The sequence below is a fragment of the Chiloscyllium plagiosum genome, unplaced genomic scaffold, assembly GCF_037043375.1.
Source record: "Chiloscyllium plagiosum isolate Xiang-an unplaced genomic scaffold, Cpla_swu_hap1 HiC_scaffold_45, whole genome shotgun sequence".
Classification (NCBI taxonomy): Eukaryota; Metazoa; Chordata; class Chondrichthyes; order Orectolobiformes; family Hemiscylliidae; genus Chiloscyllium; species Chiloscyllium plagiosum.
The window spans coordinates 19,217,517-19,244,742 of NW_028270183.1; the positions used below are offsets into that span (position 1 = coordinate 19,217,517).

General features: G+C 45.6%; 1 protein-coding gene across 5 annotated transcripts in view; it reads right to left on the reverse strand.

Annotated features, from left to right (window-relative positions):
• The window catches only part of LOC122552354 (putative adhesion G protein-coupled receptor E4P), a 136,203-nt gene that overhangs the window by 51,315 nt on the left and 57,662 nt on the right, over positions 1 to 27,226 (reverse strand). For 2 of the 5 annotated variants that reach the window (XM_087983537.1, XM_087983536.1), the window contains exons 3-7: positions 13,834 to 13,886; positions 9,059 to 9,181; positions 7,544 to 7,718; positions 5,667 to 5,762; positions 2,568 to 2,755 (exon numbers count right to left, since the gene is read on the reverse strand). In XM_087983537.1, the coding sequence (XP_087839663.1) occupies positions 2,568 to 2,755; positions 5,667 to 5,762; positions 7,544 to 7,718; positions 9,059 to 9,181; positions 13,834 to 13,863 (612 nt within the window). In that variant the 5' untranslated portion in view covers positions 13,864 to 13,886. Of the gene's footprint in view, positions 1 to 2,567; positions 2,756 to 5,666; positions 5,763 to 7,543; positions 7,719 to 9,058; positions 9,182 to 13,833; positions 13,887 to 15,331; positions 15,449 to 19,540; positions 19,658 to 27,226 lie in introns of all 5 variants that reach the window. The other 3 variants (XM_087983533.1, XM_087983534.1, XM_087983535.1) reach the window with 3 other exon arrangements.

The following is a 27,226-nucleotide window of genomic DNA, read 5'->3' on the forward strand; positions in this document are numbered from 1 at the left end:
ATACCCCATACCCCTCACTGTAACACTCTCTGATATAACCCACACCCCTCACTGTAACACTCTCTGATATAACCCACACCCCTCACTGTAAAACTCTCTGATATACTGACTTCCCATTAATGGGGCTGTGTGATAATTGTATACTATTTCATTATATATAAACACCCTATTTTGTGTTGGAATATTAAAGTAACTTTGCCACTTTCTTGAAGAGTTTCAGTGAAAAAAGTTTTCAGAGAGTCCTTTTGGAAGGTTAATCTAACCTTTTATATGTCCAAGAGTAAGTGACTGTGCTCCCCCCTGCAGTGGGGTTTAGGGCAGGTGATAGGTGCATTGCAAGGCATTAGCCATCATTGACTTTGGCTCAACAAAATCTATAGCTTGAAAGCTTTCAGGGCAGTTTTAGAGGTGACACGACTATAATCCAAATGAAATATAGATTTTCTCCCACTTTTATAACAGGATAGTTCAGGCAAAACCCAGATCCCTTCATCTGAAAGCAGCTTGTGATACTTCCAGTTGAAGAATGATAGTTCAAATTTTGCAGCCCTTTATGAAGCTAAGAAAGTCTAAGCTCTCAATTTGGACTAATGTGAGAAAACTCGCTGTAATAATTCAAGTCGCCCAACTGAAAAGAAACATTGTTTATTGTCAAACAGAAAAATAGAGTCAATACTTGCATATGGGTAGGTTGGTCCCAGTCTGGGACAAACAGTTCTGTACAGCCACCCTGGATTTGCTTTACAAAGGGCTCAGGTGATGAGTTCTTGCTTGTGAATGGAATTGCCTGTTACCAAGAGAACTCATATGCAACAAACTCTACCAGGAGATTAATTTAATGATTCCCCTTGGGCCTTGTAGGAGTTGTTATTAAGAACAGGTACAGCACAGGAACAGACCATTCAACCCTCCAAGCCTGCGCTGACACATCTTCCCCTTCCATACTAAAATAAACTCTTTGCATTTCACAGATCAGAACTGGGGAGTAGCTGTTGAGTCAAACATAATGATTTTATGCAGAAGCATTATACCCCTGGATTTGAATCACTCTAAAGTGATGCATCGGGGACTTTGTGGTTAAAATTTTTCAAACTATATTTAAGTAGTTTGGTTTGTTGTTTTAAAATTTTCTGTGATGAACATGTATCTTGCAGTTACGAAAACCTGCAGCCTTGTGTTCTGTTGAATGACTGTCTTAGAATCATAGACTCAGAGCTGTACAGCACGGAAACAGACCTCCTCGGTCCCACTCGTCCATGCCGACCAGATAACCCAACCTAATCTAGTCTCATTTGCCAGCACCCGGTCCATATCCCTCCAAACCCTTCCTACTCATATACCCATCCAGATGCCTTTTAAATGCTGTAATTGTACCAGCCTCCACCACTTCCTCTGGCAGCTCATTCCATATGCGCACCACCCTCTGTGTGAAAACGTTGCCCATTAGGTCCTATTTAAATATTTCCCCTCTTACCTTAAACCTATGCCCTCTAGTTCTGGACTCTCCCACCCTGGGGAATAGACCTTGTCTATTTATCTTGTCAATTCCCCTCATGATTTTATAAAATCGAAAAGTGTGGTGCTGGAAAAGCACAGCAGGTCAGGCAGCATCACAGGAGCAGGTGAATCGACGTTTCAGGCAAAGCCCTTCGTCAGGAATGATAAAGGGCTTATGCCCAAAACGTCGATTCTCCTGCTCCTCAGATGCTGCCTGACCGGCTGTGTTTTTCCAGCACCACACTTTTCAACTCTGACCTCCAGCATTTGCAGTAAACACTTTCTCCCTGGTTTTATAAACCTCTATAAGGTCACCCCTCAGCCTCTGATGCTCCAGGGAAAACAGCCCCAGCCTATACAGCCTCTCCCTGTAGCTCAAACTCTCTACTCCCAGCAACATGCTTCTCTGAACCGTTTCAAGTTTCACAACGTCCTTCCTGTAGCAGGGAGACCAGAACTGCACACAGTATTCTAAACGTCTTGTTTAATATATATGCCAAAAAAAATCAATCCTGCCAGATTTCGGTGGTGGCTCAATGGTTAGCACTTACAGGGCTAGGGACATGATTTCGAATCTACCCTCGGGTGACTGTCTGTGTGGAGTTTGCACATTCTCCCCGTGTCTGTGTGGGTTTCCTCCCACTGTCCAAAGATGTGCAGGTTAGGTGAATTGTCCATGCTAAATTGCCCATAGTGTTTAGGGATGTGTGGGTTAGGTGCATTAGTCAGGAGTAAATAGGGTGGGGGAATGGATCTAGGTTGGTGTGGACATGTTGAGCCAAATGGCCTGTTTCCACACTGGAGAGATTCTGTGATATTTCATCCTGGGATCTCATTTGTCCTGTAGCATTATGGATGGGCCAAATGACCTCCTCTTGCCCCCATACCTTATGGATGTTACATGACAATGTGCTTTATCTGAGTTAGTTAACTGGGTTCTGATGAACAGTCGCACTGGATTTGAAACACTAACCCTATCCCTGTATCTCTGCACAGAAACTGCCTGACTTGTTAAATTTCTCCGGCATTATCATTGCGATGGAAGTGAAGGCTCCCTGAATTTTACCAACCATTTTGTTCTTGATAGTGAAAGTGGTGTTTTGTTGGGTTTGCTTGGAGCTGGTAACCGTGGCGATTAGCACCTTCGAGTTCAGCCACAAATATTCAGTCCCGTACTTTTTACTGTTCATTTCCAAACCGCTGTCTCCCATAAGCATTTCCATTTTGCTGCAAGTGATGAAGGAAACAGCTGCAAATTCTGTAAGGGGAAGAGGTTCATGGTGTTACTGTCGGCATACAACTTGCTGTTGTTTTACTGGGTGGGGTGGGGGGGGGGGGGGGGGGGGCAGGTATGTGCTGTCTCAGACCTTCTACAAGTTGCAGTGTTTCTTTATGAAGTGTCGGTCATGTCTTCTTGGCTCAGTTCACAGCATTCTCCCCTATCTGATTCCAAAGGGTTGTGGGTTCAAGTCCCACTTGCAAAATGAGCCCAAACGACAAGGCTGACCCTCAGCAAGGGAGTTCTTCACAAAACTGACATCTACTCTCAAAGTTTCTACCCCTACGGTCTGGAGGGCAGGTATGGTGAAGCAGTGAATGCTGGCCTGGTTCGCTTTTCATAAATTAATAAACCATTGAAAGACCTTTATGTTTCCTCGGTGTTTGAGAGTCACGTTCAGAAGCCACATGACGACAGATTGTAGTCCAACAGGTTTATTTGAAATCACAAGTATTCAAAGTGCTGCTCCTTGGTCAGCCGAAGGTCACTCTGAAAGCTTATGGTTTCAAATACACAGACACCTCAGAGATCGGTGAGACTGAAGGGGTTTGTAGAGAAAGGAAGGGATGTGTTAGGGCTGCCCCCATGACTGAGCTGTGCAAAATGGCCGATGGCAGCCCATGGCTAATACAGCAGAACATGGCCGACAGTAAAATATTGGGACTATAGCAACTCTATAGCTGAAGCTGCATAAGGCTTAAGTAATGTCATTTCTTATTCAAGGTCAGCTGCACTTCTTTACACACTGGACACAGGTAAGAATATTTCACGAGAAAATGAGGCCTGCAGATGCTGGAGATCAGAGATGGAAATGTGTTGCTGGAGAAGCGCAGCAGGTCAGGCAGCATCTAGGGAACAGGAGAATCGACGTTTCGGGCATTAGCCCTTCTTCAGGAATGAGGAAAGTTTGTCCAGCAGGCTAAGATAAAAGATAGGGAGGAGGGACTTGGGGGAGGGGCGTCGGAAATGTGATAGGTGGAAAAAGGTCAAGGTGAGGGTGATAGGACAGATTGGGGTGGGGGCGGAGAGGTCGGGAAGAAGATTGCAGGTTAGGGAGGCGGTGCTGAATTTGATGGATTTGACTGAGACAGGCTGGGGGGAGGGGAAGTGAGGAAACTGGTGAAATCCGAGTTCATCCCTTGTGGTTGGAGGGTTCCTAGCCGGAAGATGAGGCGTTCTTCCTCCAACCGTCGTTTCGCTGTGGTCTGACGATGGAGGAGTCCAAAGACCTGCATATCCTTGGTGGAGTGGGAGGGGGAATTGAAATGTTGAGCTACAGGGTGGTTGGGTTGGTTGGTCCGGGTGTCCCAGAGGTGTTCTCTGAAACGCTCCGCAAGTAGCCGGCCTGTCTCCCCAATATAGAGGAGGCCACATCGGGTACAGAGGATGCAATAGATGATGTGTGTGGAGGTACAGGTGAATCTGTGGCGGATATGGAAGTTTCCTTTGGGGCCTTGGAGGGAGGTGAGGGGGAGGTGTGGGCGCAAGTCTTGCATCTCCTGCGGTTGCAGGGGAAGGTGCCGGGAGTGGAGGTTGGGTTGGTGGGGGGTGGTAGGTGAGGACCAGTGGGGTTCTGTCCTGGTGGCGGTTGGAGGGGCTCCAACCGCCACCAGGAAACCCCGCCCCTCCAACCGCCACCAGGAAACCCCGCCCCTCCAACCGCCACCAGGACAGAACCCCACTGGTCCTCACCTACCACCCCACTAACCTCCATGTACAGCGCATCATCCGCCGTCATTTCCGCCACCTCCAAACGGACCCCACCACCAGTGATATATTTCCCTCCCCTCCCCTATCAGCATTCCGTAAAGACCACTCCCTCCGTGACTCCCTCGTCAGATCCACACCCCCCACCAACCCAACCTCCACTCCCGGCACCTTCCCCTGCAACCGCAGGAGGTGCAAGACTTGCGCCCACACCTCCCCTCTCACCTCCCTCCAAGGCCCCAAAGGAAACTTCCATATCCGCCACAGATTCACCTGTACCTCCACACACATCATCTATTGCATCCTCTGCACCCAATGTGGCCTCCTCTATATTGGGGAGACAGGCCGCCTACTTGCGGAGCGTTTCAGAGAACACCTCTGGGACACCCGGACCAACCAACCCAACCACCCTGTGGCTCAACATTTCAATTCCCCCTCCCACTCCACCAAGGATATGCAGGTCTTTGGACTCCTCCATCGTCAGACCACAGCGAAACGACGGTTGGAGGAAGAACGCCTCATCTTCCGGCTAGGAACCCTCCAACCACAAGGGATGAACTCGGATTTCACCAGTTTCCTCATTTCCCCTCCCCCCACCTTGTCTCAGTCAAATCCATCAAATTCAGCACCGCCTCCCTAACCTGCAATCTTCTTCCCGACCTCTCCGCCCCCACCCCAATCTGTCCTATCACCCTCACCTTGACCTCTTTCCACCTATCACATTTCCGACGCCCCTCCCCCAAGTCCCTCCTCCCTATCTTTTATCTTAGCCTGCTGGACAAACTTTCCTCATTCCTGAAGAAGGGCTAATGCCCGAAACGTCGATTCTCCTGTTCCCTAGATGCTGCCTGACCTGCTGCGCTTCTCCAGCAACACATTTCCATCTAAGAATATTTCACACTAATCTCTCTTGAATTATTTAATCAATCTGCTACAACCATAACAGCAGGTTTTCATTAAGATTCTTCAGATAATCATAGATATAGATTCTGAAGTAGTTACAAATCCACATATATATTAAAAAAATCACTAAAAGATTCAAACCAGTTTCAGTTAGTAAAAGTACCCCCTGTATCACTGTAGAGAGGAACAAATACTGAGATTATCAGACATTGGAATGTGCTGTGGAACTTCAAGAGTTATAACTTCTGAATTTATTTTTCGAGGGGAGGAAAGATCTTACCGTGACTGTATTTTTTCCAGTGAAATTCCATCTTATTCTCATCATCTGATAAGGTCATGGCTCCGTCAATGGTCTGAAGAATCTGAATTTGGACATCTGAAATCCGATAACAGATGACAGTGTTTATCCTTCTTCTTTTCCACCCACTGGTTTAGCCCGGAACATGGGACTGATTTGAGGTTGACAGGATGAGGCATGCTGAAGGTGGGGGGGTGTGAGAGTTCTTCTCTGTCCTGCCTGGCTCCCATCACCTCAAATTCAGGAAGGGTGATTGGCAGCGCTCATGGGTGGGTTTGTCCGTGGCCAACACAGAGTCTGGACCTGCACCGCAAAGGGGCAATGCGTGATGATACTGTTCCTTTAAAAAGGCTATGTTGTCCTTGTTTATTTTCGAGAGGGGTTGTAAAGGCAGAGGGGCCGATATGTCAGAACTGGCTATGTTAGTATTGGCTAACAGACAACGATCAGGGAGAAGTGCTTTTAAGTCACTTGTATAATGGAAAGGGGGTGGCCAGTTCTCCCAGATCAGTTTTTTTCTAGTTTGGTTTAGTTTTCACTGGGGACCTGGAGGAACAGCTGCTGGAGTGAAAAGCAGTTCCATTCAGCAAGTGATCCCTGGCTGATTCTCTCTGCCACCCCTCTGTCCTGTAAGAACCTGTGTTTGAATTTACCTTTTTTTTTTGCCAAGGGGTGTGTTTAAGGGAAATCGCAGCAGCTCTTTGTTAAGTTAGATTGCATTATTCTAAATTCTGTTTTCCTTTGCTTGTGTTTCATTCGGTACTGTGTAAATAAATTCCGTTTTGTTTAAAACTAAGTGGTTGGGCCAGCTGCATCACTCCTGAAATATCCACTTTACACCTACTTAAAACAACCAGCAAAGATAGGGTCTGGGTTACTTCCATGAGGGGATCAGGCCCGGTCCATAATAAACAGCACCGACAGTGAGCCAGTTGCCGCTGCCACTTTAAATCCTATCCCCACCCGCTCAGTCTCTGCCTTTAATTAAACTCGCGGTAACCCCGAGATTGGTCAGTCTGGAAACATGCGAACGATGCCAATCCACAGAACCGGCTGCTGCCGGTGGCTCTGGTCCCAGAGCTTTGTTGGCAGAATGACAGAATTGTCACAGTGTAGAATGAGGCCGTTTGGTCCATCCTGCCCTCACTGGTTCTATCCCCTAGCGCCAATCTCTTGACTTTTCCCCTTAACCCCGCACACCATTTCTGCCCAAATAAGCATCCAGTCCTCTGTTGTAGGCGATAAAGGAACAATGATAGGCCACTCTGCCCCTCAATTATAGCCCATTGAGATCCAATAGGAAGGAGACCATTTTTGAATGCAGTATTCCAAAAGAGGCCTAACCAATGTCCTGTATAGCCACAACGTGACCTCCCAACTCCTAGACTCAATGAATGTTTTGATAAATTTGGGACCCTGATTGAGGACAAGTTTATGTTGAGAAAAGATCTCCAGACTGAATCTTTGTAGAACACTTTATCTTGCATTTCAATGGTACACACTTTGATACGAGTTAATCCATGGTTTACCAGCCTCTAAACAGTTATTCCTTTACAAATCTCAAATCTCAAAATCTCAATTGCTCACAATCAATCAAATCTAACCCTAATCAATCTGAATTGAACTTGACTCTGACTAGTTCCGCCCACATTGTGCTATTTACACCCAGGTGAGGAGCTGCTCATAGACTTCATTGCTCGAGGGTCCTAAAGCATGAGTGAAGACCCGTTCCTCTCACCAGGAACCATGAAAGGCAATAGCTTGGTTTCCTCTATACTGTCAGTGGACTGAGAAGGAATTCATTCCAGGACCTTCTCGTCTACTCTCCTCCACTTACTAACCATAAGCGAGAAGCTTACCTATGTTCGTTGTTGTCAGGTTGTAGTCAGTGGTGTTCAACTGCATCGCGGTCAACATGACAGTGCTCTCGAGCGAGCTGAGGAGTAGCGTCATGGTCTTGAGTCTCTGATTGCTGTTCATGTCGAACCATTTGGACTCCCCGTGGCTCATGTTGCTAACAAACTCTGCGATGTTCTGCGGAGTGAGAAGGAGCTCCTGACAGACTTGGGAACTGCCTAGTGGCATTATCACTGCATTGTTAATCCAGAGACCCAAGTAATGCCCCAGGTTCAAATCCCGGCATGGCAGATGGTGGAATTGGAATTCAATAAATATCTGGAATTGGGAGTCTAATGTTGACCATGAATCCATCGACAGTTGTTAGAAATCCCTATCTGGGTCACTAATGACATTTAGGGAAGGAAACTGTCATCCTTACCTGGTCTGGCCTACATGTAACTCCAGACCCACAGCAATGTGGTTGATGCTTAACTGCCCAATGGGCAATTAGGGATGGGCAATAAATGCTGGCCTAGTCAGTGCTGCCCTCATCTTGTGAATGAATTTTAAAAAAAATCAGGGGCAGATCATAGCCTTAAGGAATGAGACACCAGGACAACTTGGAGCCCAGGGGGATTTGGGTGGGGTTAGTTTCTGCCCTTTGGCAAGCCATGGGTAAGAGGGTCTATGCTCACGGCATTCAAAGGTTGGAGCACACTGGGTGGGGAGTGTCCAGTGACCAAGGCTGCTCCTTTGAGAAGATAGCTGGTTCTGTCTCAGTCACCCATGAAGAAGATTGGGCAACAAGCCCCTGTCATCTCTCCGACAGTCATTGGTGCCAGAACAGGGAGAAATCCATGGGGAGCTGGAGAGGAAATGACAGAACCACAAGGAAGAGGGGAAATAAGGAGAGGCTCTGCCCTTTGTAGGAGACAGAGGAAGCAGGGACGCGGGAGGGGGAAAGGAGCAAGGGAGGAAGGAGGACAGGGGAGGAAGGAGGGGATGGGGGAGGTAAAGGGTAGGGGCAGGTGGGAGGGGGAGGAGAGAGGGATGGGTAAAAGGGAGAGCGAGGGATGAAGGAGGGGCAGGTGGGAGGGGGAGGAGAAAGGGATGGGTAAAAGGGAGAGACGGGGACATAGAAGGCATGGTAAAGGGGAGGGGGTGAAGGGATAATGAGGGGGAGGAGGGAGGGATGGGTAAAGGGGAGGGGTAGAAAGAAGGGATGAGTGGAAGGGAAGGGAAGGGATGGAGTGGGGGAGGGGGAAAAGAAGGGACAGGTGTGGGGAAGGGAGAAAGGCCGCCTGAGGATCTTTGGTGAATTTCTGCAATGCATCGTGAAACCGATACACTCTGCTGCTACTGAGCATCGGCGGTGGGGTGAGTGAACGCTGAAGGTGGATGGGAAGGTGTCGTCTGAGGAACTTTGGTGTGTTGCACTCAAAGTGACCCTGTGAGCAACGAATGGATTTTCCAAATGCCAGTGAAACAAAGTACCCGAACATATCTTAATGAAAGAAGTTAGCGAGGGAACTCACCAGCAGTGAAGTTTGACTATCACTGTTGCTATAATTTTGACAATTCTTATTGATGCCAGAGGCCAATGTTAGGATGAAACAGTAGGGATAATTGGCCGTTTCTTCATTTTGATTGTCATCACCCTAAAATATAAAGAGAAACAATTTAAATATCAGTTTAAGAAACATGCGGAAAAGTTTCTTTCTTTTCTAGTTTTCCCGAAATGAGGTTTCAAAATCATCAGAAGTCTACACCTTACACTCTCCTCAAAGGATCAAGGACAAGAGGGCACAGGTTTCACGGGATTTGCAGCGGGCGCAAACGTGGCATGAGAAACGCTGCGTGATTCAAATCTGCCCAGCGATAGTTTCATGTGAGGTGCTCAGTAAGACATCCTTTGTCAATGAGGCGTAGTTGCTACGCTCAGTCGGAGAGCAAATGTGAGGGGCTGAATGGCCTCTTTCTGCCTCAGAGTGCTCTACGATTCTGTGGTACCCTCAGCAACTGTGGACGAGACAGCTTGGGTTCTCTTTCCCTGAGGCAAAGTACGCAGCTCATTCAATCTTTCCCAATAATTACACAATCTCAGCTCTGCTGACTTTCTTCAAAACTTTTCCCTGACTTTCCCCAGTGAATCTCGACCCCGGTTGCTTAGGTAAGGAACTCTGTGTTTTTGTCGAAAGCAACAGATCAGAATTTTATCGTGACCACATGGAATCAAAATTTCTTTCACACAGTGAGCTTGAGACAGACAACTCTTTGGGATATTCCTCTGAGTATTTGCAAGGCTGAGATAGGTTAGATTCGAAAGGAAATGCTATGAAATTGAAGGCATGTATTATACCTTTAAGAGAGAGAGAATGCTGTTCTGAACTTACAAGCACCTGTCTACATGACTGAATGGCAGTCCCAGAGTGTACTGGGAAATAGAAAATATGTAACATTTGGTTGTGAAATGGATACCTGAGCTTTGGTTGCTGTCTTGACAGCAATTCAAATTTAACCAATTAGTTTAAACTGTGCCAGAAGTCAATGGGATTTGAATTTTATTGTTTCGACATCTGGAAATCAGTCAATTATAAGAATCTAATGTGTCATGGAGGGGTTTATAAACCAGGTATTTTGAAAATTAGAGGGAGAGCAACTGTCATAGAGAGAGAAACTGCTGGAAAGCTAATTGCTAATCTAGCATCTTGCCATCAAAGAAGTTAGAAATTAGTGGGCGGCACGGTGGCACAGTGGTTAGCACTGCTGCCTCACAGCGCCAGAGACCTGGGTTCAATTCCCCCCTCGGGCAACCGTCTGTGTGGAGTTTGCACATTCTCCCCGTGTCTGTGTGGGTTTGCTCCGGTTTCCTCCTGCAGTCACAAAGATGTGCGGGTTAGGGTGGATTGGCCATGCTAAATTGCCCGTAGTGTTAGGTTAGGGGAATGGGTCTGGGTGGGTTGCTCTTTGGAGGGTCAGTGTGGACTTGTTGGGCCGAAGGGCCTGTTTCCACACTGTAAGCAACCTAATCTAAGGTACCTTTTCATATGAAACCTACTCACCATGAAAAGAAAGAAGACAACCAGGGATATCAGCAGCGAGGAGAGTGAAAACATAGAAAAAGACTGAGATTAGTCTAATTTTAATAAGTGTCTTATTGGAAGAGCACATTTTTACAGAGTTGGAGTAGTGAATAGCAAGTAGTGAAGAGAAAAGGGGGGTTGGATTTGTGAACAATTTTATTTTTGCTTAACATTCACTGTTGGAATTAGAAAAATAAATTGATTTTTTTCTTTAAATAGTTGAATTTGGGTGTTCTCTGTCACAGACGTTTTAACAGATTACAAGGTGAGGTGAGCCTTTCTGGGTGTTTGGTTTAATTAACAGAGGGATTCGACTTAGCACTTCCCGACTGAAGGAAGAATGGAAGGTCAAGTGGGAAAGTAGAAAATGATGGGAAGGACAGCTATGACCATATGCAACATGGGATAGGCTAGAGGGTGCCGAATGGCCTACGGTTACTCCTGTTTCTTCAATGTGCATGACCGACACTGAAGGGGAAGGGGATTTTCCAAGGTATCTCAAAGACTAAAAGACTTCCAACAACGCTCATCCCCCATCATGAGCTTGGGAGAGACACGTACTTGGGGGAAGGCTATTGCTCGAGGAAGGATTTTTTTTTTGTGGGGAGGGTTCTGTTTAATTGTGCAGCACTGAGAGAAGCGAACATGCCAAGTTCATTGACCAGGGAAGTAACCCATGCCAAGGGGTGGAAGTGTGAGTTGGGTGGCTATTCAGAATGGTGGAGTGCAGCTAGATCTCTTTGCTAGAGTTTGGGGCTCCCTTTGACGGTCTGTGATGAGGCATCCTCAGTAAAGTTCCACAAAGGTTAAATTAAATGAGAAAAAGATCTGGAATGGTGCCTGATGAACAAAAGTCCAGCTCACAGGGCCACAGGTCAACACGCAATGGCCATGGCGTGGTCAAAGTATCTTATACAGACACAGCCCATAGATTAAACCCAGGACCATCTAAAACTCCAATCCATAGCTTTCTAACTGAACGATCGCAGGAGCTATATACAGGAATTATGACTTTAAAATCATCCCTTTATAATGTCTGTTGTGTAAATTTAACTGCATTTAAAAGAAAGCTGTGCAAAAGAAACTGTCTCAACATATTCCCAATGACTCTTGTGTCTTACTTCCTGACTTTACCTGCTAATCCTTCTTAGGTGGGTCCCCTGAGTGTATCTGTCCTGTTCCCTGACCTGCTCTAACCTGGCTTCCCTCCCGATATTCTGGTAGATTGTAATGCTCACAGCTTCCGCCTGGTTTCGCCGGAGTGATTCATGAACTGGCTGGGTAAGCGATTGATTGGAATACCCAGACTGCGCCTCTGAATGAGAAGAATCAAGTCCCACTCCAGAGCCCTGACCCCATGACCGAGACCCTCTGCCACTGCACCACTGAGGGAGTGCTACATCATCGGAGCTGCTGACACGTGGATAGGGAGCTCTTACCTGGCTTCTCAGGTGGATTTAGAACATCTTGCATGACTATTTTCAAGAAGAGGGGAAGTTACTCCAGTGTCATAGCCCAAAGTTAGCCCTTAGTCAACACCATGAAAATGATGATCATGCAAGTTATGAAATATATCGCCATTCCTTCAGTGTCACTGGGTCAAACTCCTGGAATCCCCTCCCTAAGGGCATTGTGGATCTACCTACAGCAGGTGGACTGCAGCGGTTCAAGAAGGCAGCTCACCCCCACCTTCTCAAGGGGCAACTAGGGATGTGCAAAAAATGCTGGGCCCAGCCAGCGATGCCCACATCCCATAAGTGAATTGACTTGCTTCTCTCATTATATTTGTGGGCGGTGTATATGGACAAATTAAAGAGATGGTAGCGTGTTAGAAATAACATAACAACAGAGTCCCAGGCTGATGTATCTGGTGACATTAGAATTCACTTAATTAGACATCTGAAACTGAAAATTAGTCTCCGTAATGATGACCATGACAGCTCTTACTGATTAATACAAATCCAAGAAAAAAATACTCCTTCACTAATGTCCTTTGGGGAAGGAAATCTGCCACCCTTACAGATTTAGGGAAGCATCGTGGCTCAGTGGTTAGCACTGCTGCCTCACAGCGCCAGGGAGCCAGGTTCGATTCCACCCTCGGGTGACTGTCTGTGTGAAGTGTGCACATTCTCCCTGTGTCTGTGTGGGTTTCCTCCCACAGTCCACAGATGTGCAGGTTAGGGTGGATTGGCTGTGCTAAATTGTCCATAGCGACCAGGCTAGGCAGCGCAGCCATGGGAACTGCAGGATTATGGGGTCGTTATGGGTAGGATGTTCTTTGGAGGGTTAGTGTAAACTCAACGGGCCAAATGGACTGCTTCCACACTGTGGGGAGTCTGTGATTTTATGACTGGTCTTTATTCAGTTACGCAAACTGAATTCGGATGTAATGGGAGGCAATTGTTAGTCTTTTTTTTATCCCAGGCATCTTAGAACAGAGCATGATTGAAATCATAGAATCCTTACAAAGCAGATAGAGGCCATTTGGCCCTTTGAGTCTGCACTGATGCCCCTGAAGAGTAACCTACCCTATCCCTGTAACCCCATATTCCCCATGGCTAAACCATCTAACCTACACTGAGCACTATGGGTAATTTAGCATGGCCAATCCACCTGGCCTGCACATCTTTGGACCGATATGAGTTTTGTAGTAGCAATTGTTTGACAATATCTCTGCATAAGCATCATTAGCAAGGAAGAGGGACAGACTCAGAGGTGATTGTCCGACAGTCAAATAGCTAATGCTCTATATGGGCATGATAAATAAATAGAAACAGAAACACGTAGAAAATAGGTGCAAGTGTAGGTCATTGGGCCTCTCCAGTAAGTATGATTAGGGTCAATTCTCCATCTCAATGCCATACTCCTGTTCTCTCCCTTTACCCAATAACACCTTTGACATCTTGAAATTTACCTATTTCTTGCTTCACTACACTCAGTAGCCTGTCCTCCACCGTATTACGTGGTACCAAATTCCAAAGGTACGCAAACCTCTGAGTGAAGATCTTGCTCTCCTCCTCAGAGCTTGCCCCATCCCGAGACCATCCTGGGCTTTCCCAATCCCGGGAGAACATCATTCCAATATCAGGGCCAGCCCTCTCTGTGTTTTGTACAATTTCCTGAGGTCAAGTGGTTGTGACGCCAATGGAAGGCATCTTCAGTCAAGGACAGAATAAAACAAGAAAGAAATGGCGGTAGAATTGATTATAAATACACCACTGGCCTACCTTATCACACTTATGATCTTTAATATGCATCTGTTCTGAAGGGCAAGGTGGTCCTAAAACAAAACAGAAATCAACATTTGATAACCTGGGTTTTATTCCATTTGGTTTCTCTGAAGCAATGAATGTAAATTTGAGAGGCGGTGGGCATAGGGATGATGTCAATAATTCATGTGCTAGTGATCTCCAGATGTTTCAGGAGAATTTTGAATTCATGGTGACTCCGGGATGAATCTTACATTGTTTTGGCTCAGTCCAGGAGGTGTGGGAGGGGTTTTCACTGAGAGGCTGAGCACGTTTTCTCACCGGGACTTACCAAAGGCCCCACATTGATTACTGACCACCATACTACTCCCACTCCCCTCCCATGGCATCACTCCAGCCTCTATCTTACCACACGCCATTCCTGGAATAACGCACCTGGTATCTGACACTTTTAAAAAGGCACCCGGGCATTCTGAAGGTGCAGGGTCCATTGACAGATGGAATCTCAACATGTTGGAGAAGGGGAAGATGGCATTGCGATCCTCGTAGAGTGGTCAGTGTGGCTGCGACAGGTTGACAGAGGCCGGATAATATAGAGTACGACACATGAGCCCACTTGACAAGAGCTCATGGTGTTGGAGGTGGCATGGATTGACGATTGGCTAACAAAATAGAAGACAGAGTTGGGATAAAGGGGGTGGCAGTGACCTATCAATGGACTGTTAATCCAGAGACCCGGGTAATGTTCCGGGGACCTGGGTACGAATCCTGCCACGGCAGATGGTGGAATTTGAATTCAATGAAAATCTGGAATTAAGAGTCTAATGGGACCACAAATCTGTTGTTGATTGTTAGAAAAGTCCATCTAGTTCACTAATGTACCTTTGGGATGGAAACTGCCCTAGCCTGGGTTACATGTGACTCCAGACCCACAACAATGTCGTTGACTTTTAACTGCCTTCTGGCCAACAAATATTGGCCTAGCCAGTGACACCCACATCCCAAGAATGCTTTTAAAAAATATCAAGGAATGTAACCTTTAGCCACAAGGTTCAGTGCTGGGATTATAAGTATTTACAATGTGTATTAATGACTCAAATGATGGAAGTGAATATACAATAATCTCAAGGACATAAAAGTAGGTAGGACAGTTCAATGAATGAGCAAAAACCTACATGTAGGGAAATGTACTTTGGCTTGAAGAATAAAAGAGCAGAATATTATTTAAATGGAGAAAGTGAGCAGAAAGCTGTTGTACAGAGGGACTTGGAGAATCTCGAGCGCTGCAGAAAATCACCTTCGATAGCACCTTCCAAACCCATGACCCTCATCACCCAGAGGGACAAGGGTAGCAGATACATGGGATCAACGCCATTTGCAAGTTCCTCTCCACCCTGACTTTTAATGGAAATTGTGCAAGGCACCTTTCCCCCTAAATGTTGACCCCTCTCTCCTTCAGATGTGTGAAACCCCACTCAATCCAACATTGAGAAACAGATATAAAACAATCCATTACTTATGCAGTCTTGTGTATTTCCAAGTTTTTCATTTCCCTTACAGATGCAGACGTGACCAATTATCCTCAAATCACATCCAGTGGTGTTTCCACAAGTGTATTTTTTATCACAGCCATCTGCAATTATTAAAAAAAGCGATACGTAATTGACATGCACATATTGTCACTTACTGGAACAGGAGGATGACTTTCTGCTTATAACTCCCTAAACTCTCCATCTCTGATGTTTTCCTCCCTTCATGAGTTCACCTCCACCCTCAGGTGACTGACTGTGTGGAGTTTGCAAATTCGCACTGTGTCTGCGTGGGTTTCCTCCAACTGCTCCGGTTTCCTCCCACAGTCCAAAGGTATGCTGGTTAGGTTGGATTGTGCAGGCAGGACGGATGGGTGAGGGAAGGTTATGGGGATAGGGTTGGTCTGGATGGGATGCTCTGTGGAGGGTCAGTGTGGACTCAATGGGCTGAATGGCCTGCTTCCATACTGTAGGGGTTCTATGATAACAAATTTATGGATTGCATCTGAAAGCTAATGCAGCCTGGCTGGACGAGCTACAAGGCACAGTCTATCTATATCGTATCCAGCTGCATGTCAGTTGGAATACAAAAAACTGACCATGGTGTTAACAGAACAAATCTTGGAGGGTTTGTCTACAGATCCCTGAAGGTGGCAGGACAGGTTAAAAAAAGAAACTTGTCTTTATCATTCGTGGTCTGGATTGTGAGAGCAGGGAGGTTATTGTTGGAACCGTTTAGTGCTTTGGTGAGGCCACAGCTGGAGTACTGTGTGCAGTTCTGGTCCCCACACTACAGGAAGGATGTGACTGCACTGGACAGGGTGCAGAGGAGATTCACCAGTACTTTCCCTGGGATGGAGTATTTCAGCGATGGAGAGAGGCTGGATAAGCTCGGGTTGTTTTCTTTGGAGCAGGGAAGGTGGAGGGGGGACCTGATAGGGGTGTGTAAGATTATGGAGGGGCATGGACAGGGGAGATAGGAAGCAACTGTTCCCATGAATTGCAGGAAAGGGGGTCAAAATATAAAAATGAAAGGCATGAGGTATAGAGGGATTTTGCAGAAAAACTTTTTTTACCCAGAGATGGTGGGGATCATCGTGTCATACAGCACGGAAATAGACCCTTCGGTCTCACCAGTCCATTTCAACCTAATCCCAACCTGAACTAGTCCCACCCACCTGCACTTGGCCCATATCCTTCCATATCCTTGTCACTGTAACCACATCCAACACTTCCTTCAGAAAGTCATTCCACACACAAACCACTCTCGTGTTTGCTTGAACTCCTTCTCCTCTCACCATAAAAATGTGGCCTCTACTCTGGAAATGCCCAGTCTGGAACAGATTTCCTGGGAGGGTAACGGGAAACCTCACAAACGTTTTAAAAAGTTAAAAACTTGAAAGGGTTCAGAAAAGATTTCTAAAATCATGAGGGGCATGGAAAAGGGAAATAGACAGAGTCTTTTATTCCCAAGATAGGGGAATCCAAAATTAATGGGCATAGGTTTAAGGTAAGAGGGGGAATATTTAAATGGACTTAAGGGGTAATTTTTTCACGCAAAAGGTGGTCCGTGTATGGAATGAGCTGCCAGAGGAAGTGGTGGAGGCTGGTACAATTACAGCATTTAAAAGGCATCTGGTTGGGTATATGAATAGGAAGGTTATGGAGGGATATGGACAGGGTGCTGGCAAATGAGACTAGATTAGGTTGGGATATCTGGTCGGCATGGACAAGTGGGACTAAAGGGTTTGATTCCAAGCTGTACAGCTCTATGACTGTGAATGTTGGCCTAGCCAGTGACATCCACATCCTGAATGAATACAAAATAGGGTATATTTACAGGAAGGTAACCTTTAACTACAAGGATCAGTGTTGAGACTATCACTATTTACAATGTGTATTTAATGACTTCAATGATGGAAGTGAATGTACAATAGTATTGAGGACACAAAGGTAGACGGGAAAACAAGTGGTGAGGATGAGTGGTCGACAAAGGCATATAGACAGTTAAGTGAATGAGCAAAACCTACATGTGGGAAAATGTACTTCGGCTTGCAGAATAAAAGGTGTTATTTAAATGGAGAAAGAGAGAAGAAAGCTGTAGCACAGAGGGACTTGGAGAATCTCGTGTATAAGTTGCAAGATGTTAGCACACAAGTTCAGCAAGTAATCCAGAAGGAAATTGAAATATTCTGGCCTTTATTTGGAAGGGAATGGAGGACAATAATGGGGAGGTCTTGTTAAAACAATACAAGATGTTAGTGAGACCACAGCTGGAATACAGTGAACACTCTTGGTTTCTTTATCAAAGGATAGATAAACCAGCAATATAGGCAGTCCAGAGAATGCTCACTCAGCTATCCCAGGTATGAAGGGGTTTTCCAGTGAGGAGACGTTGAAGAAATTTGGTTGTACTCAGTGAAGTTGAATGAATGAGAGGTGACCTTACTGATCCATACGAGATCCATAGGGAGCTCGGCAGGGTAGATGCAGAGAGGCTGTTTCTGCTTGTGAGGTAGTCCACTATTGTACATTTATCTTCCTGTAAATATACCCTATTTTGTATTCTTTGAGAAAGGAGACGCACGTTTACAACAGAGATGAGGAGGAAAATCTTTTCTCAGAGCCTCGGGAATCTGTGAGAGTTCTTTACTGCAGAGGGTTGTCGAGGCTGGGGCATTCAGGATGAGGTAGGCAGATTTTTGATCAGGAAGGGAATCAACTGGTACAGGAAAAACAACAGTAGTGGCGGGGTTGAGGATTCTCAGATCAGCCACGATCTCTTTGAATGGCAGAGCAGACTCAATGGGCCGAATGGTCTACTTTTACTCTACAATCGTACAATCTTACACATTGGGTGTGGGTCACAGGTCAGCAGGACCTCATTATAATCTGCTCACTTTTCATGATGTATCATTAAAGCTGCTTCTGTTCAGGAGAATGAGTTCAACAAAGACTGATAGAGGAGAAGTCAATGACAAGAGCGATATTCAGGTTTGGTCTTCTTTGTTACACTGATGAGTGAATACTGAGACTATATACAACACCACCGGTGGAGTTACGGCCTGGAAGGTGGATAATCTGGACCTGAGAATGCTAGGGAGTCACTACCTCATCCATGGATGTATCACCGTACTCTGACTGATCTGTCAAGCAGACTGCCAGAGTGCTGTGGTGTCTTCAGAGGAGTGTCCTAATCTCAGCTATCTTCGGCTGCTTTCGTCAATGACCTTCCCTCCATCAGAAGGTGGGGATGTTCACCAATGACTGCTCCATTAGCGACTCCTCAGATACTGGACCAGTCCATGGGTTGAAAACTGACAAGTCACATTCATCTCACACAAGTGGCAGGCACTGACCATCCCTAATACAAGACAACCCCTTGACATTCACTGAGGTCACCAATACTGAGGTCCCCCCACTATCTACATCCTGGGGGTTACCATCGACCAGAACCTGAACTGGACTCTCCACATCAACACGGTGGCTACAAGAGTGGGTTCAGAGGCTAGGAATCCTGCAGCAAGTAACTCACTTCCTGACTTCCCAAATCCTGACGAGGCACAGGTCAAGAGTGTGATGGAATACTCCCTACTTTCCAAATGTCACAGCAAATTACTGCAGATGCTGGAATCTGTACTAGAAACAACAATTGCTGGAGATCAGAACAGGTCAGACAGCATCTGTGGACAGAGAGTAAGCTGACGTTTCAAATCGCGATGACTCTTCACCAGAGCTAGACTGAAAGGTGGAGGGAGCAACTATTGTGCTAAATTTGTGTGTGTGTTTTGGGAGTGGGGGGGGTGGGGACTGGGCTGGATGAGTGCTGATCAAACAACACTCAAGAAGCTCTACACCATCCAGTACAAAGCAGCCCACTTGATTGGCACCACATCCACAAACATCCATCCGTCCATCTCCAATGTTTAGTAGCAATACCATCTGCAAGATGTACTGCGGAAAACTGCTAAGGCTTCTTAGTTTGCACCTTCCAAACCCATGACCCTCATCACCCAGAGGGACAAGGATAGGCAGATATATGGGAACACCGCCATTTGCAAGCTCCTCTCCATCCTGACTTTTAGTAAAAATTGTGCAAGGCACCTTTCCCCCTGAATTTTGACCCCTCTCTCCTTCAGGTGTGTGAAACCCCACACAATCCAACATTGAGAAGCAGGTATTAAACAATCCATTACCTAGGCAGGGTTTTGGTTTCACAGATTTTTTGTTTCCACCACAGGCACAGACGTAATGAGCTGGCACCCGTCGACATACAGCATAGTCATCGCAAATATGTTTTTCAGCACAAATATCTTCAATTGTTAAAAAAGAAACGAGACATGTAATTGACATGCATGTAGTTTCTAAACTTGTCACTTACAGGAACAGGTGAATGACTTTCTAGTTAGGGCTGTCTAAACTCTCCATCTTAGATGTTTTCCTTGCTTCGTGTCTGGGTCTGTTTTAGACTCATGGGTAAAGACTGATTAATCAGAATCCCATCACTACTGTATGCTGTGATTGTTGAGATCAGAGAGAGAACTGAACTGAATCACTGACAGAGAACTTGAACTGAGGCAACATGGTGGCTCAGTGGTTAGCATTGCTGCCTCACAGCACCAGGGACCTGGGTTCGATTCCAGCCTCGGGTGACTGTCTGCATGATGTTTGTACATTCTCCCCGTGTCTGAGTGGGTTTCTTCCATGTGCGCCGATTCCCTCCCAAAACCCAAAGATGTGTCGGGTGGGTTGGCTTGGGCCATGCTAAATTGCCCACGGTGTGTAGGCAGGATGGATTAGCCATGGGGAAGGTTATGGGGATTGGGTGGGATGCTCTTCGGAGGGTCAGTGTGGACTCATTGGGCTGAATGGACAGCGTCCACACCGGAGGGGTTCTATGATAGCAAATGGATGAACTGCATCTGAAAGCTAATACAGTTGGATGAGTTATAAGGCACAGTCCATCTATACCTGATCCAGCTACATGTAGGTTCAACTTCCAAAACTGACCATTGTCTTCATGCTGTTGGGGGGGGGGTGGTTGTCCCCAGACCCCTGAAGGTGGCAGGACAGGTTAATAGGCTGATTAAGAAGGCATATGGAAAACTTGGTTTTGAACAGACATGATGAGAGCAGGGAGGTTATTGTTGGAGCTGTATGGGACTTTGGTGAGGCCACAGCTGGAGTACTGTGTGCACTTCTGGTCCCCACACTACAGGAAGGAGGTGATTGCACTGGACAGGGTGCAGAGGAGATTCACCAGGACGTTCCCTAGGATGGAGCATTTCAGCGACGGAGAGAGGCTGGAGTAGCTCGGGTTGTTTTCTTTGGAACAGAGAAGGTGGAGTGGGGACCTGATTGAGAGGTGTGTAAGATTATGGAGGGGCATGGACAGGGGAGATAGGAAGCAGCTGTTCCACTGAATTGCAGAAAGGCTATCAAGGGGGTCAAAATATTAAAGTGAAAGGCATGAGGTATAGAGGGATTTTGCAGAAAAACCTTTTTACCCAGAGATGGTGGGGATCATAGAGTCATCCAGCATGGAAATAGACCAATCCATTTCATCCAATCCTATTCAGCCTCTCCCTATAACTCAAACCCTCTCAAGCTGCGGCTGTTTTCCTGGAGCATCGGAGACTGAGGTGTGTCTTTGTAAAGGTTTATAAAACCATGAGGGGCATCAATAGGGTAAATAACCAAGGTATTTTTCCCTGGATAGGGAAGTCCGAAATTAGGGGGCAGAGGTTTAGGGCGAGAGGGGAAAGATTTAAAAGGGATCTAAGGGGCAACTTTTTCACACAGAGGGTGGTGCGTGTATGGAATGAGCTGCCAGAGGAAGTTATGGAGGCTGGTACAATTACAACATTTAAAAGGCATCTGGATGGGGACATGAATAGGGAGGTTATGGAGGGATATGGGCCAAGTGCTGGCAAATGGGACTAGATTAGGTTATGATAACTGGTCGGTGTGGACGAGTTGGACCGAAGGGTCTGTTTCTGTGCTGTACATCTCTCTGACTCTATGACTCTAAGTACTTGAATGAGCACTTGAAGTGTCATAACATTTACGGCTATGGGCCAAATGCAGGAAAGTGGTCTTAGTGTAGATAGGTTGGCACAGATGGGCCAAAGGGCCTCTTCTGTCCTCTATGGCTCTACTTTCTCATAGCTTTCGAGTGCAATTGGTTTAAACTGACTCTCGGCAGGGAGGCACCTTAAGCAGGTGTACTTTAATCTCGATTGGGTGAGTTTTTACGTTGATGTAAGTGAGCTACAGGAAGGAAGGAAGGGAACAAATTGTTTCCCTTTCTCGGTGAGTGTTTTTGCAGTATTGCATAAGGTGAAACATCCTGTGTTACAACAACAGGAAGGTTGCTTTCTGTAATGCCGTTACTGAACTGGAATATTTCTCTGCAAACTGGACAAATGAAAAGGTTTCAGCAGCACTAAGCAATAGTGAGGGGTGGATGGTACGGGGTTAAGTGGTTACATGGCACCGCATTTGCACAACATCAGCTGAAAAGCACTGGGTTAAGGAACTGGGTGGGATCGCTTCAACTCCACGATGAATTTGGTTAAAGTTGGTGTGGCAATTACTCCCTTGGTCACCCTGCCCTGCCAGCCCTGGCAGTGCCAATTGTCTGCCCAATGTGGAATCATCACGTTTTGGAAACGCACTGGAGAAAGTACAGAAGCGATTTGCAGGAATGGTCGCAGAGATTGAAGAGGTTGGGACTGTTGTCCTCGGCGAGTGGAGGATCGAGCTCCTCAAAAACGGGCTGGAAAGCGTTAAAAAGGGACAAACTTTCTTTCATGCTTCGTTAGCAAGAGCAAGAGTGAGAGAGGGAGTAGGTTTCAAATGATGTGCAAGAGAAGTAACTTCTTCACATACAGCAAGCGGCGAGGGTGTGGGACGGACTGTCTGGGAATGTGGTTGAGGCAAATCCCATTCAAGTGGGAATTTAGATGGTTAGTTGAATAAAAATAATGGGCAAGAGTATTGGAAGAAAGCAAAAGATTGGAATGACGCTCATTTGAAGAACTCCGATGGGCCAGAAAGCCTCCTTCTGTGCCGCAACACCGTGATATTCATCAAGTCCACCTCAGTGACACTGGGATTAATTGTGAAGAGGGTGATGTCACTTGCCTTGCTTTCTCTCATGTCATTGGAGATCGAGGGCTGATCTGATCGAAGCTGTTCAAGCTATTTGATGGGGCAAACACATTGAAATTGTTCCCTCTCATGGAACAATTGAAATTTGAAACAACTATCCAGAGGCCGATGTCCCATCACCAGGTCACCCTTTATTTATTTACTGGTGCTGTGGCCAAACAGCTCTAAGTCAGTCCTCAACTGAGGAGACTCTAATCCTCTGGTTATATTGGTCCAGGAGGTTGCCAGATGTAAACAACCCCAGTCAATAACCTTGTAATTTTAACAAGGTCAATCTGGTTCCACTTCCTACAAGAATATGGGCACCTTAGCTCAGATTTCTGATCCCAAGGTGGGCGAAAATGTGCCACACTTCCAACAGCGGTAGGCCTCAGGAGGCATGATGAGATGAAATAAAACAAAGGTCTAAATATGTATGGTAGCCTTTGTTATATTAAAAAATCCTCCCAGTCATGAAAGCCCATTGAAAACCTCTTCATCCCCTCAAGGGCTTAATTATCTATAGGAAAAAGCGAACCTCTATCCATAACCTTATATCAAAGATAGGTAATTTATGATACTTTATTTAGACTGTCATTCAAACTGTATGCTTATTATAATAATTGTAGCTTGTGAAATGCAGCTGAGCTTTCATAATAAAACAATGATAGCCCTTAAGAAATGTCAACAAACAACTATTGTAATTGCGAGAACAGAAGGGGTTTTTTTCTTTCACCCTCACTGACACAGGCAGTCTATCGTTTAAACTTTTTAAAGGGCTGGGGATTTATGTAACTTCACGTCATGTTAGCTGTCCAGACCTTCTTTGGTCAACATTTAACTCAATGCTGGCAAGTTTGTGACTTCAACACCGCATGTGCCGGGCCAGGCTACAGAGAGGATGGAGGGGTTCTGTTTGAACTCAACAGTGAAAATGTTTCCCCGAGTGTCAGTCTTCCCTCTCTGTGAATCATACCCCGCCTCCCTTATAATTGTCAGAAAGTGGGGGTGGAATTTCAACACACTGGGCGCTCACCACTTATAAAGGTCCATGGAGTCTCCTCAAAATTCTGGGGGCATCATAGACTCATAGCGATGTACCTCACGGAAACAGACCCTTCAGTCGAACTCATCCATGCCATTAATTTAGAAATCCTAAATTAATCTAGTCCTATTTGTCGGCACTTGGCCCATCTCCCTCTAAACCCTTTTTTATTCTTGTACCCATTTAGAGATGCCTTTTTCTTCAAAACAGAGGCAGGCCACCAGGATTAAAAATCTGGAAGTGCGTTTTCCATAGGAAGGGTAGGCGAGTTCTAATGGAGGGAGCCAAGACTGAGGTCAATAACCAAAAGAGAAAATGCCGGAAAATCTCAGCAGGTCTGGCAGCATCTGTAAGGAGAGAAAAGAGCTGACGTTTCGAGTCTAACTGACCCTTTTTCAAAGCTAAAAAAAAGGGGGAGAAATAGGGAGATATTTATACTGGGCTGAGAGAAAGTGAGTCATGGCTCCAGAAGCAAAGGTAGCAATAAAGAGGTGATAATGACAGTGCATAGAGAGATTATAGGGAGATTAGGAGCTGTGAATGACCAAGGCTGAAACCAGTGCTATGTGACAAAATATGTGGGGGGTGGGGGGAGGGGTGAAGCAGAGGCAAAATGGAAAACAGAAGAGAAGGGTAGCAAAGGGGGAAGAGGAAAAAGGTGATGAGAGAGTGGGGAGCGAGAGAAAGAGAGACAATCAAGAAATAAGAGGTACAGAACAGTGAAAGAAATATATACAAAAAGGTAAATAAAGTAAATGAAATAAAATTACGGAGCAGAATGAAAACAGAGGGTTTGAGATGGGATAATCATCTGAAGTTGTTGAATTCAGTGTTGAGACCCGCCGGCTGTCACGGGCCTAGTCGGGAGATGAGATGCTGTTCCTCCAGTTTGTGTTGAGCTTCACTGGAACATTGCAGCCGGCCAAGGACAGACATGTGGGCGTGGGAGCAGGATTGTCCACACAATCAGACTTTTGGAGGTAGGACTAATTTTACGATATTGCCCAGTCAGTGCCAAGGAGATCAAAGTGAAACATGTCCCGTTGATGCAGCAGAGGTGATGCTACTCATCTCTTTGGGTTGTTTGTCATGTCAATTGGGGGGTTATTCTCAGTTTTTACTCCCAGATGTGCTGAGGATAGCTATACTTGTGGATGGTTTTGATTTATGTGCAGATCCATGGGACTGTTAGGGAGGTAGTTCCAGGACCTTTACCCAGTGACACTGAAGGGGTTTTCAAGTCAAGATGGTGAGTGACTTGGAGGGGAACTTGCACGTGATTGATATTTCCACATATCTACTACCCTTGTCCTTCTAGATGGAAGTGGTGAATTTGGAAGGTGTGAACTGGAGAGAATTATTTTTAGGGTTAGGGTCAGTGTTAGATTTAGGGTTTAGGTGAGGGTTCAGGTTCAGTTTATGGTTAGGATTAAGGTTACAGTTAAGGTTAGGATTAAGGTTAGATTTAGGGTTAGGGTTAGAATTAAGGTTACGATTAACATTAGGCTGATGGTTAGATTTTGCATTGGGTTTAGGGATGGGGTTAGAGGTAGGGTTAGATTTAATGTTAAGATTAGGGTTCGGGTTAAGTTCAGGGTTAAGGTTAGATTTAGAGTTTGAGTTAGGGTTAGGGTTACGTTTAAGAATCGGGTTCAGGTTAGATTTAGATGATGGGTTAGTTTTCAGGAGTGCTGGTGAATTCCTGCAATGTATCTTGTAACAGAATGGAAACAATTCCCTTTGCCTTTAGTTAGTGTGAACCCTCTTTATGCAATGTGGGCCCTCAACACTGATAAAGGATCATTCCCCAGGATTCCTGCTATCCTTTTTGACCAGGAGATTGGAACATGTCAAGTTAGTGATGGTGCCTTTCGATGTTGAGGGTTAGGATTCCGGTTAAAGTAAGAGTTAGGTTTAAGGAGCATTGGTGAATGTCTGCGTCTTGTAGGTGGGAAACATTGTTTCGACCAAGTGCCAGTGTTGGAGGGAGTGGGTGTTTGTGGATGTTTGAGCCAATTAAGTGGAGGCTGCTTTGTCCTGGACGATGGTGAGCTTCTTGAGTGTACTCATCCAGGCAAGTCGGGAGTATTCAATCCCACTCCTGACTTGTGCCATGTCGATGGTGGACAGGCTTTGAGGAGCCAGGAGTTACTCGCTGCACCATTCATGTCTCTGACATGCTGTAGCAACCAGCTGTGTTTCTGTGGTGGGTCTGGCTCACAGTCTGGTCAATGGTAACCCCTAGGACGCTATTAGTAGGAGTTTCAACAGGCTATCAACAGGCAATACTTTGATTGTCTCTTGATGGAGGTTATTGTTGGTCATTACTTGACTCTTGTTTGGCATGGAGGTTATTTCTCAATCATCCCACCCCAAACCCAGGATGGTGAGTAGTTGTGAAGGAACGGTTACATCAGGAGAAGTGATGAGAATCGATGGACACAGATTTACGATATTTGGCAACAGAAACAGGAGAAAGCTAAGGGAGATGTTTTTGACACAGTGAGATTTGCTGTCTGTAATGGGAGGAGGAAAAGATTCTGTAGTCACTGTCAGAAGGGTAGTTAATATTTGCTTGGAAAGAAAACAACTCGAGGGCAATGGAAAGAACAGAGGAATGGGCGACATAAGGCAGTTCCTTCAAAGGGACTGGCACAAGACAGATAGGCCAAATGGCCTCTTCCTTTCCTGAAGGATTGTACAATCCTATCACAATATGCTGGGCTCCACAGATAGGAAGGAGGAATGTAGTAATATTTCCGTGCAGTGAATTTTATAGGCACAACGCAGGGGATTTTAGAGACACAACGTAGGGGATTTTATAGGCACAATGTGAGTGATTTTATAGGTACAATGTGAGTGATTTTATAGGTACAATGTAAGGGATTTTACAGACACAATGTAGGATTTTTATAAGCACAATGTAGAGAATATTATAGACACAATGCAAGGGATGTTAAAGGCACAATGTGAATGATTTTATAGGCACAACATAGGGGATTTTATAGGCACAATGTAGGGAATTGTATAGACACAATGCAGAGAATATTATAGACACAATGTAAGGGATTTTATAGGCACAATGTAGGGGATTTTATAGGCACAATGCAGGGGATTTTTTGGGCACAATGCAGGGGATTTTATAGGCACAATGTAGGAGATTGTATAGGCACAATGCATGGGATTTTATAGACACACTGTAGGAGATTTCATAGACACAATGTAAGGGATTTTATAGGCACCATGCAGGGGATATTATAGACACAATGTAGGGGATTTTGTAGGCTCAATGCAGGGGATTTCATAGGCACCATGTCGTGGATTTTATAGGCACAATGCAGGGGATTTTATTGGCACAATGTAAGAGATTTTATAGGCACAATGTAGGGGATTTTATAGGCACAATGTAGGGGATTTTATAGGCACAATGTAGGGGATTTTATAGGCACAATGTAGGGGATTTTATAGGCACAATGTAAGGGATTTTATAGGCACAATGTAGGGGATTTTATAGGCACAATGTAGGGGATTTTATAGGCACAATGCAAGAGATTTTATAGGCACAATGGAGGGGATGTTATAAGCACAATGTAGGGAATTTTATAGGCACAATACAGGTAATAATATAGACACAATGTAGGGTATATTATAGACACAATGCAGTGGATTTTATAGGCACAATGTA